At 40.7% G+C, this 17,492-nt stretch overlaps 1 protein-coding gene across 3 annotated transcripts in view; it reads right to left on the bottom strand.

Moving 5' to 3' along the window:
• DIAPH2 (diaphanous related formin 2) overlaps positions 1-17,492 on the bottom strand; it is a 1,637,420-nt gene that overhangs the window by 1,110,427 nt on the left and 509,501 nt on the right. For all 3 annotated transcript variants that reach the window (XM_077484914.1, XM_077484903.1, XM_077484922.1), the window contains one exon: positions 16,381-16,485. In XM_077484914.1, coding sequence (XP_077341040.1) covers positions 16,381-16,485 — 105 coding nt within the window. The remainder of the gene's footprint in view (positions 1-16,380; positions 16,486-17,492) is intronic.

The following is a 17,492-nucleotide window of genomic DNA, read 5'->3' as shown; positions in this document are numbered from 1 at the left end:
ACATCCTTCTTTGGTGCAATAATTAAAATAAAAGCATAGTAAATAAAAGAGCAAGTTAATTAACTTATTGAAAATAAAAATGGAAACTTTTTTTTTTGGCAACTAATACTTGGTGACTACTAAATATTACATAAAAAGGGAACTTCTTTAAGGTTTCTGTTGTATTTTAGCTCTATATTTTTGCTTCTGTAATTGTCTATCATTTGTTCGGTTGTTCATAGTTGGCCATCGATTTGGCGTTTAAGTGATACCCTTTATTTACTAACTTGAGTTATTAAAGATGCAAGCTTCCATGATAGCTTAGATCCATCCGTCAGGCTTTATACATACTGTATATATCGCTTCTACTCCAAGCTTTATGCATTTCTGCCTGTTTGAAGAAAACTATAATGGTTCAGACTGGAATTTTTTTTTTTTTTTTTTTTTTTTGAGGATGACTAAATCCCCAAAAAACTAAATTGTAGTATATTGCTATAACCTCAAGATATGACCCAATGCTTGAGACATGGCACTAAGCAGTGGCTAGTTGGTGTCACCCCCCCCCCCCCCCCACCCAATAATTACCAATTATCCAACACAACATAATGTATAGAGTGCAGGGGTCAGGAGCAAGTAACAAACAAAACAACACATGGAGCGAAGCAGTCAGGATGAATCCCCAGGATACAATAGAGTTTATAATTTAAATTAGATTAGAATTTAAAAGACGCCATCCACAGCACTTAACTCTTTAATATACAATGCGCTCATACTTTATATGGATAGAATGAAAATGGGATTACTATATTATATATATATATATATATATATATATATATATATATATACAGTGGTGTGAAAAAGTGTTTGCCCCCTTCCTCATTTCCTGTTCCTTTGCATGTTTGTCACACTTAAGTGTTTCGGAACATCAAACCAATTTAAACAATAGTCAAGGACAACACAAGTAAACACAAAATGCAATTTGTAAATGAAGGTGTTTATTATTAAAGGTGAAAAAAAATCCAAACCATCATGGCCCTGTGTGAAAAAGTGATTGCCCCCCTTGTTAAAACATACTATAACTGTGGTTGTCCACACCTGAGTTCAATTTCTATAGCCACACCCAGGCCTGATTATTGCCACACCTGTTCACAATCAAGGCATCACTTAAATAGGAGCTGCTTGACACAGTAAGGTCCACCAGAAGATCCTTAAAAGCTACACATCATGCCGAGACCCAAAGAAATTCAGGAACAATTGAGAAAGAAAGTAATTGAGATCTATCAGTCTGGAAAGGGTTATAAAGCCATTTCCAAAGCTTTGGGAATCCAGCGAACCACAGTGAGAGCCATTATCCACAAATGGCGAAGACATGGAACAGTGGTGAACCTTCCCAGGAGTGGCCGGCCGCCCAAAATTACCCCAAGAGCGCAGCGACGACTCATCCAAGAGGTCACAAAAGACCCCACAACAACGTCCAAGGAACTGCAGGCCTCACTTGCCTCAGTTAAGGTCAGCGTTCATGCCTCCACCATCAGGAAAAGACTGGGCAAAAATGGCCTGCATGGCAGAGTTCCAAGGAGAAAACCACTGCTGAGCAAAAAGAACATCAAAGCTCATCTCAATTTCTCCACAACACATCTTGATGATTCCCAAGACTTTTGGGACAACATTCTGTGGACCGATGAGACAAAAGTGGAACTCTTTGGAAGGTGTGTGTCCAAGTATATCTGGCGTAGAAGGAACACTGCATTTCATAAAAAGAACATTATACCAACAGTAAAATATGGTGGTGGTAGTGTGATGGTCTGGGGCTGTTTTGCTGCTTCAGGGCCTGGAAGACTTGCCGTGATAAAAGGAACTATGAATTCTGCTGTCTACCAAGAGATCCTGAAGGAGAATGTCCGACCATCTGTTCGTGTACTCAAGCTGAAACGAACTTGGGTTCTGCAGCAGGACAATGATCCTAAACACACCAGCAAGTCCACCACCGAATGGCTGAAGAAAAACAAAATGAAGACTTTGGAGTGGCCTAGCCAAAGTCCTGACCTGAATCCTATTGAGATGTTGTGGTATGACCTTAAAAAGGCCGTTCATGCTCGAAAACCCTCTAATGTAACTGAATTAGGACAATTCTGCAAAGATGAGTGGGCCAAAATTCCTCCAGGACGCTGTAAAAGCCTCATTGCATGTTATCGCAAACGCTTGGTTGCAGTTGTTGCTGCTAAGGGTGGCCCAACCAGTTATTAGGTTTAGGGGGCAATCACTTTTTCACACAGGGCCATGATGGTTTGGATTTTTTTTCACCTTTAATAATAAACACCTTCATTTACAAATTGCATTTTGTGTTTACTTGTGTTGTCCTTGACTATTGTTTAAATTGGTTTGATGTTCCGAAACACTTAAGTGTGACAAACATGCAAAGGAACAGGAAATGAGGAAGGGGGCAAACACTTTTTCACACCACTGTATATATATATACACTGTAAAGTTGGGGGTTGTTTAGTGTAGCACCCGCTAGCGAGAACAGTCCACACAAATGATCCCTTTTCAGGACTTTTTGGCTCACTTTTATTAACCACTTGCTTACTGGGCACTTAAACTCTCCCCTCCTTATCCAGACCAATTTTCAGCTTTCAGCGCTGATGCACTTTGAATGACAATTGCGCGGTCATACAACACTGTACCTAAATGAATTTTTTTATCATTTCACCCCCAAATAGAGCTTTCTTTTGGTGGTATTTGATCACCTGTGCGTTTTTAGTTTTTTGTGAAAAAATTTTTTTAAAATGACCGAATTAAAAAAAAAAAAACATTTTATTTTTTTAATTTGTCATAACATTTTTAAAACGGGTAATTTTTGTCTGTCAATAATGTACGCTAATGAGGCGGCACTGATGGGCACCGATAGGTGGCAGTGATAGGCACTGATGGGTGGCAGTGATAGGCACTGATCGGTTACACTGATAGGCAGCACTTCTAGGTGGCACTGATTGGCACCACTGGTGGGCATTGATAGGTGACACTTGTAGGCATTGATAGGTGGCACTTGTGGGCACTTTCAGATGGCATATATGAGGCATAATTGCCTCTTCCATTCGGGACCGATGTCCCTTTAAGATGAGCCGGTGATCTGCTTTTTTTCCTTCTCCGCTGTAAGCGTGAGGGGAAAAAAAAAAACGATCAACAAGCTTTTGTTTTGATCATGTGATCAGCTGTCATTGGCCGACAGCTGATCACATGGTAAGGGGCCGGGACCGGCCCCTTACTCGGATCGGTGATCACCCGAGTCTCAGTGACTCGGTGATCACAGCAGGGAGCATGGACAGGGGAGGCCGTCATATGATGGCCTCCTGGGAATTCACATTCGCACTGTGGCCGGTATTCGGCCATAGCGTGGATGTCAAGTGGTTAAAGAAAATAAAAGTTCCAGAAATTAAAACAAAAGTGGGGTGTTCACCATCAGCATTAAATAAAAGGATATTCAGCCTCCTGGCTTACACATGCAGCATTGCAATCAAAAGCCTTGAGCCACCTGGCTCTCTTCAAGCAGCAGACACACCACTGCTCAGACTCCCACGCGGAGCTCTCCGGACTACTGTCAGCGACCTCAGACTCAGGGTCTCTGGCTTTCACAGTGCAGCCAGTTCTCCCTCGCAAGCCTGGACTCCTCAGGAGAGTGGAGCCCAGAACCATGGTCCTGACTCTACTATCAGGCCCACACACACCTGAACAATCAGAGTGTCGGTGGGTCTCAAAACCCATCCCACCCAGATCGTTAAGAAATCCCAGGGCTCCAGGTCCCAAAGTGGACCTTACTAAATAATGAGAGAACTGAAAAGCCAGTTTCCTCTCAGACAAGCAAATACCCTGGAGACCCTCAACTTGCCTGGTTGAGAATCCTGGACCCATATACTGGTGGGGTACCACCCTACCATAATACCGTATTACTAAAAGTATCGGGACGCTTGCCTTTACACGCACATGAACTTTAATGGCATCCCAGTCTTAGTCCGTAGGGTTCAATGTTGAGTTGGCCCGCCCTTTGCAGCTATAACAGCTTCAACTATTCTGGGAAGGCCGTCCACAAGGTTTAGAAGTGTGTCTATGGGAATGTTTGACCATTCTTCCAGAAGCGCATTTGTGAGGTCAGGCACTGATGTTGGACAAGAAGGCCTGGCTTGCAGTTTCCACTAATTCATCCCAAAGGTGTTCATGTTGAGGTCAGGACTCTTTGCAGGCCACTCAAATTCCTCAACTCCAAACTTGCTCATCTATGTCTTTATGGGCTTTGCTTGCTGTGTCTATGGGAATGTTTTACCATTCTTCTAGAAGCGCCTTTGTGAGGTCAGGCACTGATGTTGGCCAAGAAGGTTGGGCTCACAGTCTTCTCTCTAGTTCATCCCAAAGTTGTTCTTCTATGGGGTTGAGATCAGGACTCTTTGCAGGCCAGTCAAATTCCTCCAGCCAAAACTCGCTCAACCATGTCTTTATGGACCTTGCTTTGTGCACTGGTGTGCAGTAATGTTGGAACAGGAAGGGGCCATCCCCAAACTGTTCCCACAAAGTTGGGAGCATGAAATTGTCCAAAATGTCTTGGTATGCTGACGCCTTAAGAGTTCCCTTTACTGGAACTAAGGGGCCAAGTCCAACCCCTAAATAACAGCCCCCACACCATAATCCCCCCTCCACCAAATAATTTGAATTGGTTCACAAAGCAAGGTCCATAAAAACACAGATGAGTTTGGGGTGGAGGAACTTGACTAGCCTGCACAGAGCGGCCCAACCTCAACCCGATAGAACACATTTGAGATAAATTAGAGCGGAAACTGCGAGCCAGGCCTTCTCGGCCAACATCAGTGCCTGACCTCACAAATGTGCTTCTGGAAGAATGGTCAAACATTCCCATAGACACATCTCCTAAACCTTGTGGACGGCCTTCCCAGAAGAGTTGAAGCTGTTATAGCTGCAAAGGATGGACCAACCCAACATTGAACCCTACGGACTAAGACTGGGATGCCATTAAAGTTCATGTGTGTGTAAAGGCAGGTGTCCCAATAATTAAATAAATAAAACATGCACCATTCGGAATTTATAAATGAATAAATAATAAAAAATAAAAATAAAAACAATAAATTGTGGTTTTCCATATCCAGCAAAATTCCTTTGTTTGAAAACTCCCCTCAGGCTGTCTCATTGATTTCTACAGATATCTGTTTATTCATTAATAATAAAAATAAAAATAAAAATAAAATTATATATATATATATATATATATATATGTATATATATATATATATATATATATATATATATATATATGTTTTTTTTTTTCAATTATTATTATTATTATTAATGAATAAACAGATATCTGTAGAAATCAATGAGACAGCCTGAGGGGAGTTTTAAAACAAAGGAATTTTGCTGGATATGGAAAACCACAATTTATTGTTTTTATTTATTTTTTTATTATGTATTCATTTATAAATTCCGAATGGTGCATGTTTTATTTATTTATTTATTTATTTTATTATTGGGACGCCTGCCTTTACACACACATGAACTTTAATGGCATCCCAGTCTTATATTTATTTATTTATATATATATATATATATATATATATATATATATATATATATATATATATATATATATATATATATATATATATATATTTTTTTTTTTTTAAATCAATGAGACAAACAAAGGAATTTTGCTGGATGTGGAAGACCACAATTTACAAAATTCTGAATGGTGCAAAAATGAAAGGTGCAAGAGTACAGTTGATGCACCTTAATAACCACGGGTGTCACTGTGAAGGTGATCAGCGTTCTCCGTCCATGAAACCTGAACAGTCCCTAGAGATTGGGTACAGTTCTGAAATACACATCTTTTTTCCAAAAGTTCATAACAATAAAAAAAACATCTGCCGAGATTTAGAAGCCTCTTTCAAACATCATAGTCCAATAAACAACGCCTAATGTTTCCTTGTGAGATTATATTCAGTATATCATTACAGAGAAAAGAATATTTAGGCTGTATATCACATAAAACTTTGAGAAAAAAAAAAAAAAAAAAAAAAAAAAAACTAGCTAAGTACAAACAGTAAGTGGCGTGAAATGATTGAAGATTATACGTGTTGCCAATGAGAAAAAAAAAAAAAAACATGAAAAGAAATTTAGGACAAGTGAAAATTGTCTTTTTTTTTTTCTCTTTGCTAAACACCTGTGCCTGGCTTGAATTTTCAAAACTCCAGGGGCGACGTTTGTACAGTGTGAATTATCTCCATTTCTAGGCAGTATGGCCTCACTTAAACTGACATTTCAAACTCGCAGATTATTCAAGCTTTGCCCAAATGTAATAAGCTCTGTTTATCTTACGGTTTATTTAGGCTTTACTTTCAGCACTTTTTCCTGACTGTAAAGCTGAAAGTGGATATTTAGAATCTGAAACACGGCGAGACAAAGAAAGTCTGAGGGAGCAACGTTACATTAGAATCCTTCAGAAAGATCCAGAGATTTTCAAATGTTTTTGAAAAGAACTTCTGAGGACTGTATCAGGTGGCTTTGGGGGCCATAACTAGACTGCTTATGAAGCATTCTTCATGAGTTTGATGCTGGAAGACTACTGTTGGTGTGGTGCAGTGGCAGAAAATACTCGGAGTCCAGTTGCAGAAAAGGGGGCTGCATTGGAAATGAAGTTCGACAACAACAACAATCCCGGCAGGAAGGCACCCGACTGGGAGCATGCATAGATAGTAACAGCGATGAAAAGTAGCGAAAGGGCACAGGTGTGCCTACAGCATCTGTCTTGAGGAGTAAACTGTGGCTTGGCCGGTCCGTACCCAAGTGGGGAGGCTTTCAGGAAGGGTGGCATGCCCCTGCACTTTCCCTACATGTCTAGAACCCTTCCTGATGCTAAGCACTGTCCCTGACAGATGAGTGAGCTGTCCCTACTCAAGCCACACCAGAAATGTATGCCAAACCCAGATGCCAGGGTCTTAAATAGACTCTGCCTGACCCAAGATGACCACCAAAGTAATACGGGTGCCAGAATCTAATCAGATGCTGCCAGGGCTGGGACAAGGGGTAGGCAGGAGGGACGGTTGCCCCTGGCGCAATAGTTTATTACAGGGGTAGGGGGCACCCTGACCCCAATCCTAAGGGAAAGGGGGGCACAATTTGGCATCTTTGCCCTGGGCGCTAGATGACCTTATCCCGGCACTGGATGCTGCCACTCTGAGACCAGAGAAACCATAGAGGAAGTAGCTTCCTCTTGATTTCCTCTTCCACCTGCATTGCCACTTCGGGCAAGCGGCACCTGCAGTGGGGAAGTAGACTGCACCTTCCTACACACCATACCTGTGCCAGTGGAGGCAATTGACCATTAAAAAGATATGAATCCATAAGGTCAAAAAAACAGCAACACAAGTGTTTTTCAGAAGTTGCATCATCATAAAATAATAACCCGTTTTGGCCAAAGCCTTACTCCTGGCGAAGCCTGCTATGAGTAAGGTTTCGGCCACAACGCATTAGTATTTTATGATTTTGCAACTTGCTGTAATGCTTGAATAAAGTTTCATAACGGAGAAGCATTTGTGTTTCTGGATTTTTGACACTATGGATTTGTATTGGACATGACAGCCTGAGCACCGACATTCAGCTAATATATCTTCTTGTTCTCAAACTGCGGTAGAGCTTGGGTAAGTCTTCTGTGCATTAAAAAAAAAAAAGAATATGATATTGGAGTTATACTCCCTTTCTCCCGTTGTGAATATGATATTGCAGTTATACTCCCTCCCTTCTGTTGTGAAACATTCTCTGAAGAAGCAGTATTTGCCTGCAAAATGGCTTGGTTGTGATGAATCTTGAAAAGGGTGGCAGATATGTTCTACGTGAGGACCCAAGAAAAAGGTATTTGAATTAAATAACTTGGTCTATGTAGTACAACAGACTTTCCTAAACGTTTTACCCCAGAGAAAACCTTGAAATAATTGTCTGGTCTCAGGGAATCCCTATTAAGATTAGTCCATAAGGGGTCATTGGGCACATGTCCCTTAGATTGGTAGTGGTCAGTGGGAAGAAGGCCACCTTACAGTGACGGTCAGAATGCCACCCTTGCAGTCATGCTGCTAGCTCTACCAAGTGGTGTTGGACCTGAAACTATGGAGGCGCCAAAGGATAGAAGGTTCGTTTTCTACAGCTCAAGAAACCCCTAGCCACCTCTGGAGGAACCCTAGCTCAGGGTGACTGCAGTACAGTGTAGTGAGGAATGCAAGGATCTTTAGATTGAGAGAACAAACAACCTCTCAACAAATGAATACATTCCGGTTTAAGAAGGCTTTATTGTGCAATGTGATTACCATTGAATAGTCTAGTATATTAAAATGATGAAAATGCTATTTGTTTTTTTCCCCACAACACTGGGATTGTTTTTGTGACCATTGTGCATTGGATAAAAAAGTGTTAACAAGGTTAACATCAGTATTTCCAGTGCAGAAAAAAGGTAAGAATTTGCAATAAAGATTACTACAATCCTTGAAATGTGTAGCATTCAACCCCAGAGTACCTCTCTCGAATGTTTGAGATGCCCCCTTTGGGATTGTATGCATTACATCCTCAATTCCTATATTCCATTAAACAGAGGATACCACAGCAAGGACTGTCTGAGGACTGTTGATATTCAATGTCTATGGAACAGAAGGGAGGCAGTGTTGTACCAACCAACCGCTGCAATTTCTACTAAATTACTGCACAGCTTAGCTTGCGAAACAGCCCCAAACTTTATAGATAAGTGAAATGGATTCTTCCTCATGGACTTCCAGTACACAAAAGGGTAAATAATATGAGTCTAACTGACGATAATAACGAAGTCCTCTCCTGAAGGTACTTTGTACCTATTAGGATTGCCAAGATCTACTTTTGTGCCTCCTCGGCTTGCTTCAGAGGATGTGGAGAGACGGGAACAATGGTCTGTTCCTGGTGGACTTCTAAAATCAAATGATATTAGACAAGACTATACATAATGATCCACTCTATTAACAATGTTCCCAAGAATGCCAGAACAGCCCACTTAAACAGACTCTCATCTTCTATATATTTTTAAATGTCCATAGCCAAAGCATTAAAACCGTCTGTGGTCGATATTTCAGCAACTAAAAGAAGTTGGATCATGCGCCACGAAAGATTTGCAAGCATCCTACATGATAAACAAGACCCATTTTCGACCATGAAAACAGACAGAGGTGGGGATGAGCTGAGGTCTTTACCAGAGAAGAGGATCTCTCTTATTTCTAATTTCCTTCGCTTTCCTAATTTTTCCTTACACTTTCCCTACCAATACCGCTTTTTTGACTAACCATTTGTTCTACTTTACGCTTCCAGATTAATTTGGGATCATAGCCCTGATGGCACTAGAAAGATGGCTGTCCGGGCCAAGGTTCTGGGCTTAAAGCAAGACTGTTGTAAATAGCCAATGCCTGGACCCGAAATGGGACCCTTACATCAAAGTTGAACCTACTAATGATGGGCTTTTTGGTTCCATGTGAACCATACATTGCACCATTCTAAATAGGTGCGCGCTATGTTAGGTAAATTTAGCTCTTTAGCTCCTCTGTAATCAGTGGAGCAGCTTGTTATTGCTTTGGGCTGCTTTGAGTTTCACAGATTGCGGGTTTGACTGCTTCCCCCTAACTTCTGTAGGGTTCTGGAAGGTAGTGGGCTAGGAAAGCCTAACTATGTATGTGGTCCCAGCCAATCCCTGGGGGAGGATGCCCAATAGGTAACTGGGAGAGTGCATAAATAGTCTGAGTTCTGTAGCAGAGGTGGTTCTTTTTCCAGAAGGAGAAAATCTGGACCTTCTGGGCAGTCCAGTTGTGCTTCTTCATTTGCTCAATGAGGTCCGAACTTTCAGATTTAACCTCATTCAGTCTTGAGACTTTTTGATTAAAGGCCCAGCAGCACTTGATAATGAACTCGATTTAACAGTTATGTTAATATTTTTTTTTGCTTGTTATGATCTGTTAGTTTACCTCCTTCGTCTCTCCTTCGGTTAAGTACTGGTTCCCCTGAAGAAGCCATTGTTATGGCGAAACATGTTGGGACATCTCTGACCAGCAAATCAATTTCGACCAAGTAGAATGATTAGACGTATATTTTAATCTATAGAATTGTGTATTTTGGTCTATGTATTTTTCGACCACTTTCTTATTGTATTTAATAAATAAATAAGAACTCTTTCTTTAAGTATGTTTTCTATGTAAATTTTGTATTCTTTGTTATTTTTAAATCCAATCAAATCCCTCTTAGTTTGCTAGACAAATAGGCACTGTAATAATCCCCATCTTCCCAATACTATTCTTTCTAACTACAAACTCTGGGATGAGGTGCCGTATTGTATTAGATTCCCCCACCTAATCTCCCTTTTCTCCCACATGTCTTATTAGATGTACTCTTTTTGTTGCCTCTGGCAATCTCCTCCATATAAACCGTGCTTCCTATGATTTTGTATCAATGAGTTCTAACAAGCTTGAGAAACCGCTGTACAAAATTTTAACAAAAAGGACTTCATAGCTAGACCACAAAATAGAAGTTATGAATGCACAATTGACCTCAGGGGGGGGGGGGCTTAAATCAGAGATTTGCGTAACTCCTCCCCTTTTTAATGAATTGTCATGGATGTGATGATGAGAGCTAGAGCTACCTGCTATGTTTATAGCCTAAATAATATTAGCTAATAAAATACAGTACGTTGTAATATTAAAAACTACCCAAGGTAAAATAAAAATAATAATAATAATAATAATAATTTCTATACAGCAGGTTTTATTAAAAAAAATATGAACCTATCCAATAACTCATAAGTTATTATTACTTTTTTTTTTATTATTGCTATGGAGGAGTCAATACATTTATGTGAAACTATTTTCGAATGTACTAATTAAAAGATAAAAAGATCTGATAGCGCATGTGAGTGAAAGTACCATTTCAAAGAATGGGCAGTTCTATTAGAAATTACAAGGCATTAACGTTTCTGCAATGCTAATTTTATGTTTGGCGAGCTCAAAAAAAGAAACGTGATTATACCAGATTACTAGACTGTTTTTATTCCTATAATATTGCTTTTAGTAACTGTATTATGATAAGGTATATGCAATCGTGTTTTGAGTGTAGGGACAAGCATTAGATTAAAGGGGACCAGGGACCTATGAAGCAAGGTTATAAAAAAAAAATTATTTTTTTTATTAAATGAAATTGATAAGGGGAAACATGACCACAATATTGAAAAGCTAACGTCCAATGAAATTAGCATGTGTATGAGGGTACGCTTCCTTTGTTGCTCCCTGCGGGAAACAGCGATGCTGTTATGCTTCTAGCAAGATAGTACTCCATGATGCGCATTCTCAATGCTTGTTTCTCCGCAGACTAACGGATTTCCATGCATATATTCAGTGGAGACATTTGCAATTCGCTGATGCTCCTGTTTTGTGAATCAACTTATCCCAGCTCACAAGACGCATCAGCTTTCCCGTAATACAAAACAGCTTTGTTTTGACAACAGAAGTACCTTGACGGTCATGTGACCTATGCCATGACTTAGGGGAGGACAAGATAGTTTGAAAAGATATTGCAATAATTTGGGGTCCGTTTTTTTCATTATTTTTAGGATCCTAAGATTTTAAACTGATGTAGCCCTGGCCAGGTCCCTTTAAGCTGCTCAGCAGGACATTGCAACCTTCTTGAATAGCTTATCTCTCCCTCGGCCTCTCGGCCTAGAAGGAAGCTCCACTTCTTTGCACCCTCCACTTCCACATTTGGCACTTTTTAGGGGTAGGAGGGAGCGGGTACCTGGATTTGACAGGTACCCCCTCCCACTTCCTGGTACGTATCTACAGTATCGTACAAAAGCGAGTACACCCCTCACATTTTTGTAAATATTTAAAAGTCTGCAACTGCAAATACTGTAGCTGCTAACCTTCATTATAAAGTTACTGTCCAGGGATCCCCTGATGAAGCAAATGTACACTGTTATACAAGCTGTATACTCACTACCGTACATTGTAGCAAAAGTGTAATTTTTTCAGTGTTGTCACATGAAAAGATATAAAATATTTACAAAAATGTGAGGGGTGTACTCACTTTTGTGAGATACTGTATGTCATGTCCCTCCTCCTTACCTCCTCTGCCTCCTCTGACTTGTCCGTGTCCCAGAAGACTACGGGACCTTTCAGAAAGAGCAGTGCGACTCGAGCATGTGCAGTAGGAAACCGGTCGGGAAGCATGAAGGCTTCACTGCCGGTTTCTCCTTCTTGCAATGCCGGCACCTGCACCCAAAGCCGATGGACGAACAGCTTGGGGTGCCGACATCACGGGATCCCTGGACACATAAGTGACCTTATCATAAAGGTTAGCAGCTACAGTATTTGCAGCTGCAGACTTTAATTATTATTATTTTTTTTACCGACTGAAACTCCACTTTAAATCCATGTTCAATAGTACTGGTGTTAAGGTTTTAAGGAAAAAAAAATAAATGGTTGGAAAAATAGTACAGTAAAACCTTGGTTTGAGAGTAACTTGGTTTGGGAGCGTTTTGCAAGACAAGCAAAATGTTTAAATAAATTTTGACTTGATATACAAGCGATGTCTTGATATACAAGTAGCGTCACGTCACAACTGAGTATAAAAGAGAAGAGAGGCGCCTATAAGCCCTTGTACACACGGTCGGACATTCCGATGGAAAATGTCCGATCGGACCGTGTTGTCGGATAATCCGACCGTGTGTGGGCTCCATCGGACTGTTTCCGTCGGAAAAATATCCCACCGACAAAGTTTTAGAGCTGGGCTATAAAATTTTCCGACAACATGATCCGATCAGACTTTGTCCTATTGTTTGTAGAGAATTCCGATCGGACAATGTGCCAGGCATGCTCAGGTCAAATTTCTAGACCAAAGCTATTGGCTACTAGCCTGAACGTAGTCCCGTCCTAACTAAATTACGTCACCACGTTCTAAACGATCGGATTTTCCGACAACTTTGTCCGACCGTGTGTAAGCAACACCAGTTTCGGACAAAATCCGTCTGACAAAAAACCAACGGACCATGTGCCCGTGTGTACAAGGGCTAAGTGTAGCAATTTGGTTACATTTAATGAAGCATCTCTCATGGTTGATGATTAACCACTTACAGACCAGACCATTTTGCTGGTCAAAGTCCAGACCACTTTTTGCGATTCGGCACCATCGGCGGCGCGCTCGCGATGGCAGGGCGGCATTGAAGATTGGACGTACCTGTACGCCAATATGCCTGCCCGTGCCATTCTGCCGACGTACATCGGCGTGCGCTGGTCGGGAACCGGTTAAAACAGGCACATCTAAGTAAGGAGGCATCCGGGGTAAAGCTGTCCACATAGACCTTCCTCCTCACCACCCTTGTGGAGGCTTCCATTTGTGGATGGACATTTTATGGTAACACAACCTGGTCACATTGCTAGAATATTTTTATATGGACTATAAACTGAAGGACTTATGAATAAACGGTTGTGTAACGAATCATCTGAGTTTCCATTATTTCTTATGGGGAAATTGACTTTGATATACAAGCGCTTTGGATTACAAGCATGTTTCCGGAACAAATTATGCTCGCAATCCAAGGTTTTAGTGTACGTGAAATTCTGATTCAATAGGATAAAGAGTATTACCAGAAATAAAAGGTTAGATAAAAAAAATAAAAATGATAGAGAAATAAAATAAATACAAATAATACTAGTTAAAAATAGTAACTCAAATTTATGTTCGATAGTATTGAAATAGTAATAGTAAATTAAATCCAGATTCCATAAAAATAAATAGAGTTAATGTTTTAAGTAAAACTAAATAAAGATATAGAAATAAAAATAAAAGATAAGTTAAACACTGGTTAAAAAATAGTAACCTAAATGAATATTCAATAGTATGATTAGTGTTAAAGCCTTATACTATGGTTCTCCATTTCTTCATTTCGCATAACGTACCAGATCATATCATTTATGACTCTTCATAATGATTCCCAGAAACACTAAACAGCCATCTATCACTGGCTAACCACAATACTTAAGCCGATCTCATATCCTTTAGTGAATCAGCTCATTAGACATTCTGACAGCGGTAGCTCGCCTATGAAACATACCAGGAGGGTCTTGCGGGAAGGAAAACCTAAATACGGCGTTATTAATGAAAAAAAAAAAACCCCATGATGCTGTTTATCTGTAAATATAGAGGAGAAATAACCCGGGTTGCCCGTTAGTTGTTAGGCCGATAGTTATCCATCTCTGAAACGGTTTTACGAGCTCCTGTTACAAGTCTCAGATAGCGGCCTGAACATATTTGCGAGTTCGTGGCTCCACGATGTCCAGTGCCGGGCTCATTAAATGCTAATGCATTCAGGATAATTGTAATGTGATTTGCAAAAACAACTTTCTGATTGTTCACAAGTTCTTTTACGGCTTATGTTACAATGAAGAAACTTGATTGCCAAGGGAGGGGTGCGGGGCCTGAATGGCTCGCCAGTTTCTGTTGTTTCTTAAAGCAGAGTTCCAACTGTATACAATTTTTATATATTTTTTTAAGATTAATATCTTTGGATTAGAACTCATATATATAACTCATGTTTTTATGATCTATCGCCACTCGATTGCCGATTTGCAAAAGATATATTTTATTATTGTCTCCTACCATTTCCCATTTTGCTTGTGGGCATGTGAATCCTAAAAGCACTATCTTCCGGGATCAGGTGCGGCTGAGCGACCAGCATGCACCGCCCGTTCTCGCGCATGCGCAGGAGGTACGGCTTGCAGCGCCGTACACTTCTGACGTTGCCATCACAATGGGTGGCGTCGTCAGATGTGCCTGCCCCGTTATGATGGCAATGATGCCCTCGGCGCTGCCCACTGACTCCTGGGGAATGATAACAAGCATCTCCCAGGAGCACTAGTGAGCATGAGGTAAATGCCATCAGGCGCTGTGGAGAGGAAGTTGCAGAATACAAAGGACCCCATAGAAACAGTGCTGAAAAAAAGTAAAAAGTAAAAAAAAAAAATCCAAATTGTTTTTCCTGATGCATAATGCTGTTGATTTCTGTAAAGTTTATTCCATGGGTGGAATTACACTTTAATAATTTTGTTTCCCACAAGAGCAGGGTGCGAGGAGCCAGAGGGCAGAGGATGGTAATGTTAGTACAAAAAACAGTAGTGGCCCATCCATAAGGGGCGCCACCACCCTAATTCATGCGCCTGGCACTCGAGTATAAGCCGAGGGGGGGGTTCAGCCTAAAAAATGTTCTGAAAAACTAGGCTTATACTCGAGTATAAACGGTAACTGCCGGTAGAGTCTTGGATTGGTGCATACAAGCAAAGTGTTTCCATGCAATGCAGTGTCTACTCGTGTGAAGCGCATTCAGAATTTGGCAGGCTGGTTGTACCCAAGTTGATCGATCAATCAACTTGGTACATTCAAATCTTGGCTGGTCCCTGCTGAGATTCAAACCATCTATGGCCGGCCCTTATTCACAGAGACAAGGCTTAGGAAAGTCATTGTCTTCCTACACTTCAAAAGACCTAAAAACATCCTCTGTACTGCAATTAGGTGGAGTAAATATGCGTTGGATTCAACTTCTGCATCTTACTGCCTGAGGATGGTGCAGCAGATTAAAAAAAAAAAAAAAGTTTTGCCTTTAGTTCTACTTTCAGAGTGAAATCTCTGCAAGAGAGAAGAGGTCCATCACCTTTCAGTAGCAAATAACTGAGATCTCATGGAGTGGGTTACCGGGAAGACACGCAGGAGGCATGTCCTCAAAAGCGTGTCCAATTACCTGAAGGTATGAGCCTATATGCCAGGGTCTATAAAGGAACTCTGTTGATAAAAACTTTTCTTTTATTTTCTTTGTCTTTTTTATTGCAGGTAAATAACATATTCCAAGCAGAAGCAACATGACCTCGTTGAGTTCTTGATGAAGGAGGAGTGCAGGTTGCCAGACAGAAGGCTACAGAATGATTACAGAGATGTCACCATTGACGAGAGTCACCAATGGCAAGACATTGTCATCTCCGCAAACATTCTGTAGCCTTCTGTGGATGCCAGACAGCCTACGCCCCCTCCTTCATCAAGAACTCAATAGGGGCAAGTTGCTTCTGCTTGGAATCCATTGCTCAACTGCAATCAAAAAAAAGAAGAAAAATTACTATAGAGGAAGTGTTACTCTACCAAGATGTGGAATTTTAAAAACCTATGAAAGTTATTAAACTTATGACCACTTTTGCATCACTTTCGGTATGTGGCCTATATATAGATATAATCTTCTGAAATTGAACAATTTTAGAGACATTTATCAATTCCTTCCCAGTATAAATATATACATTCCTTGATTACCTGGGTCCGAAGCTGCTGGATCTCTGCCTCCAGTTCTTTGATTTTCTCCTCTCGTTTCTGAAGTTCGGCCTGTGCCTCCTGTCGGGCGGTGAACTCTTCATCAAACTGCAAAGATCAGAGCAGAAAGTCATCATCTCCTTCCCACAATCAAGGCAAGCATTATATACGCCATTTCTAAAAAGTAAGAGAGGCTTAAAGGACAGCAAGGCTAGCAAGAGCTCAGGACTTGGAAAGATAAATCATATTTTGACGGGTCAGGATATAGAGATTAAAAAACTGCTCATATAATAACCCAATAGGAGCTTACAATCTAATGTTTGAGAAGGCAAGGCACAATGAATTGACCTGGTCCAAAGTGTATCTCCAGCCAATTTGTTGGCTTTTATTGCTCGTTAATTTTAAAGTGATAAAGAGTGATGGATTACCCAATGTATTTAATGTAGCCATGAGTTTTTATGTTACTATGTTTTCCTAGGACTTTTGTGGATGGCCCTTAAAGAAGAATAAATACAGGATTAAACATAGAACCGACACTCCACTTATAAAAGTCCAGAATAAGACTTTATTTGCAATTGCCAATGGAAACCAACACGTTTTGGGGTTTCGCAAGGATGCCCCCTCTTCATGACTATGAACATATGTAATGATACACTATATTGTCATAAGTATTGGAACGCCTGCCTTTACATGTGCATGAACTTTAATGGCGTCCCAGTCTTAGTCTGTAGGGATCAATATTGAGTTGGCCCACCCTTTGCAGCTATAACAGCTTCAACTCTTCTGGGAAGGCCGTCCACAAGGTTTAGGAGTGTGTCTATGGGAATGTTTGACCAGTCTTACAGAAGCACATTTGTGAGGTCAGGGACTGATGTTGGATGAAAAGGTCTGGCTCGCAGTCTCCTCTGTAATTCATCCCAAATGTGTTCTATCGCCATTCAAGTTCCTCCACTCCAAACTCACTCATCCATGTCTTTATGGGCCTTGCTTTGTACACTGGTGCACAGTCATGTTGTAAAAGGAAGGGGCCATCCCCAAACTGTCCCCACAAAATTGGGAGCATGAAATTGTCCAAAATGTCTTGAACAACCCCACACCATAATCCCCCCCCCCCC

Source organism: Lithobates pipiens, unplaced genomic scaffold, assembly GCF_037356315.1.
Source record: "Lithobates pipiens isolate NorthernLeopardFrog02 unplaced genomic scaffold, aLitPip1_a1.2 Scaffold_1, whole genome shotgun sequence".
Classification (NCBI taxonomy): Eukaryota; Metazoa; Chordata; class Amphibia; order Anura; family Ranidae; genus Lithobates; species Lithobates pipiens.
This window is presented reverse-complemented; position numbering and strand designations above follow the sequence as displayed.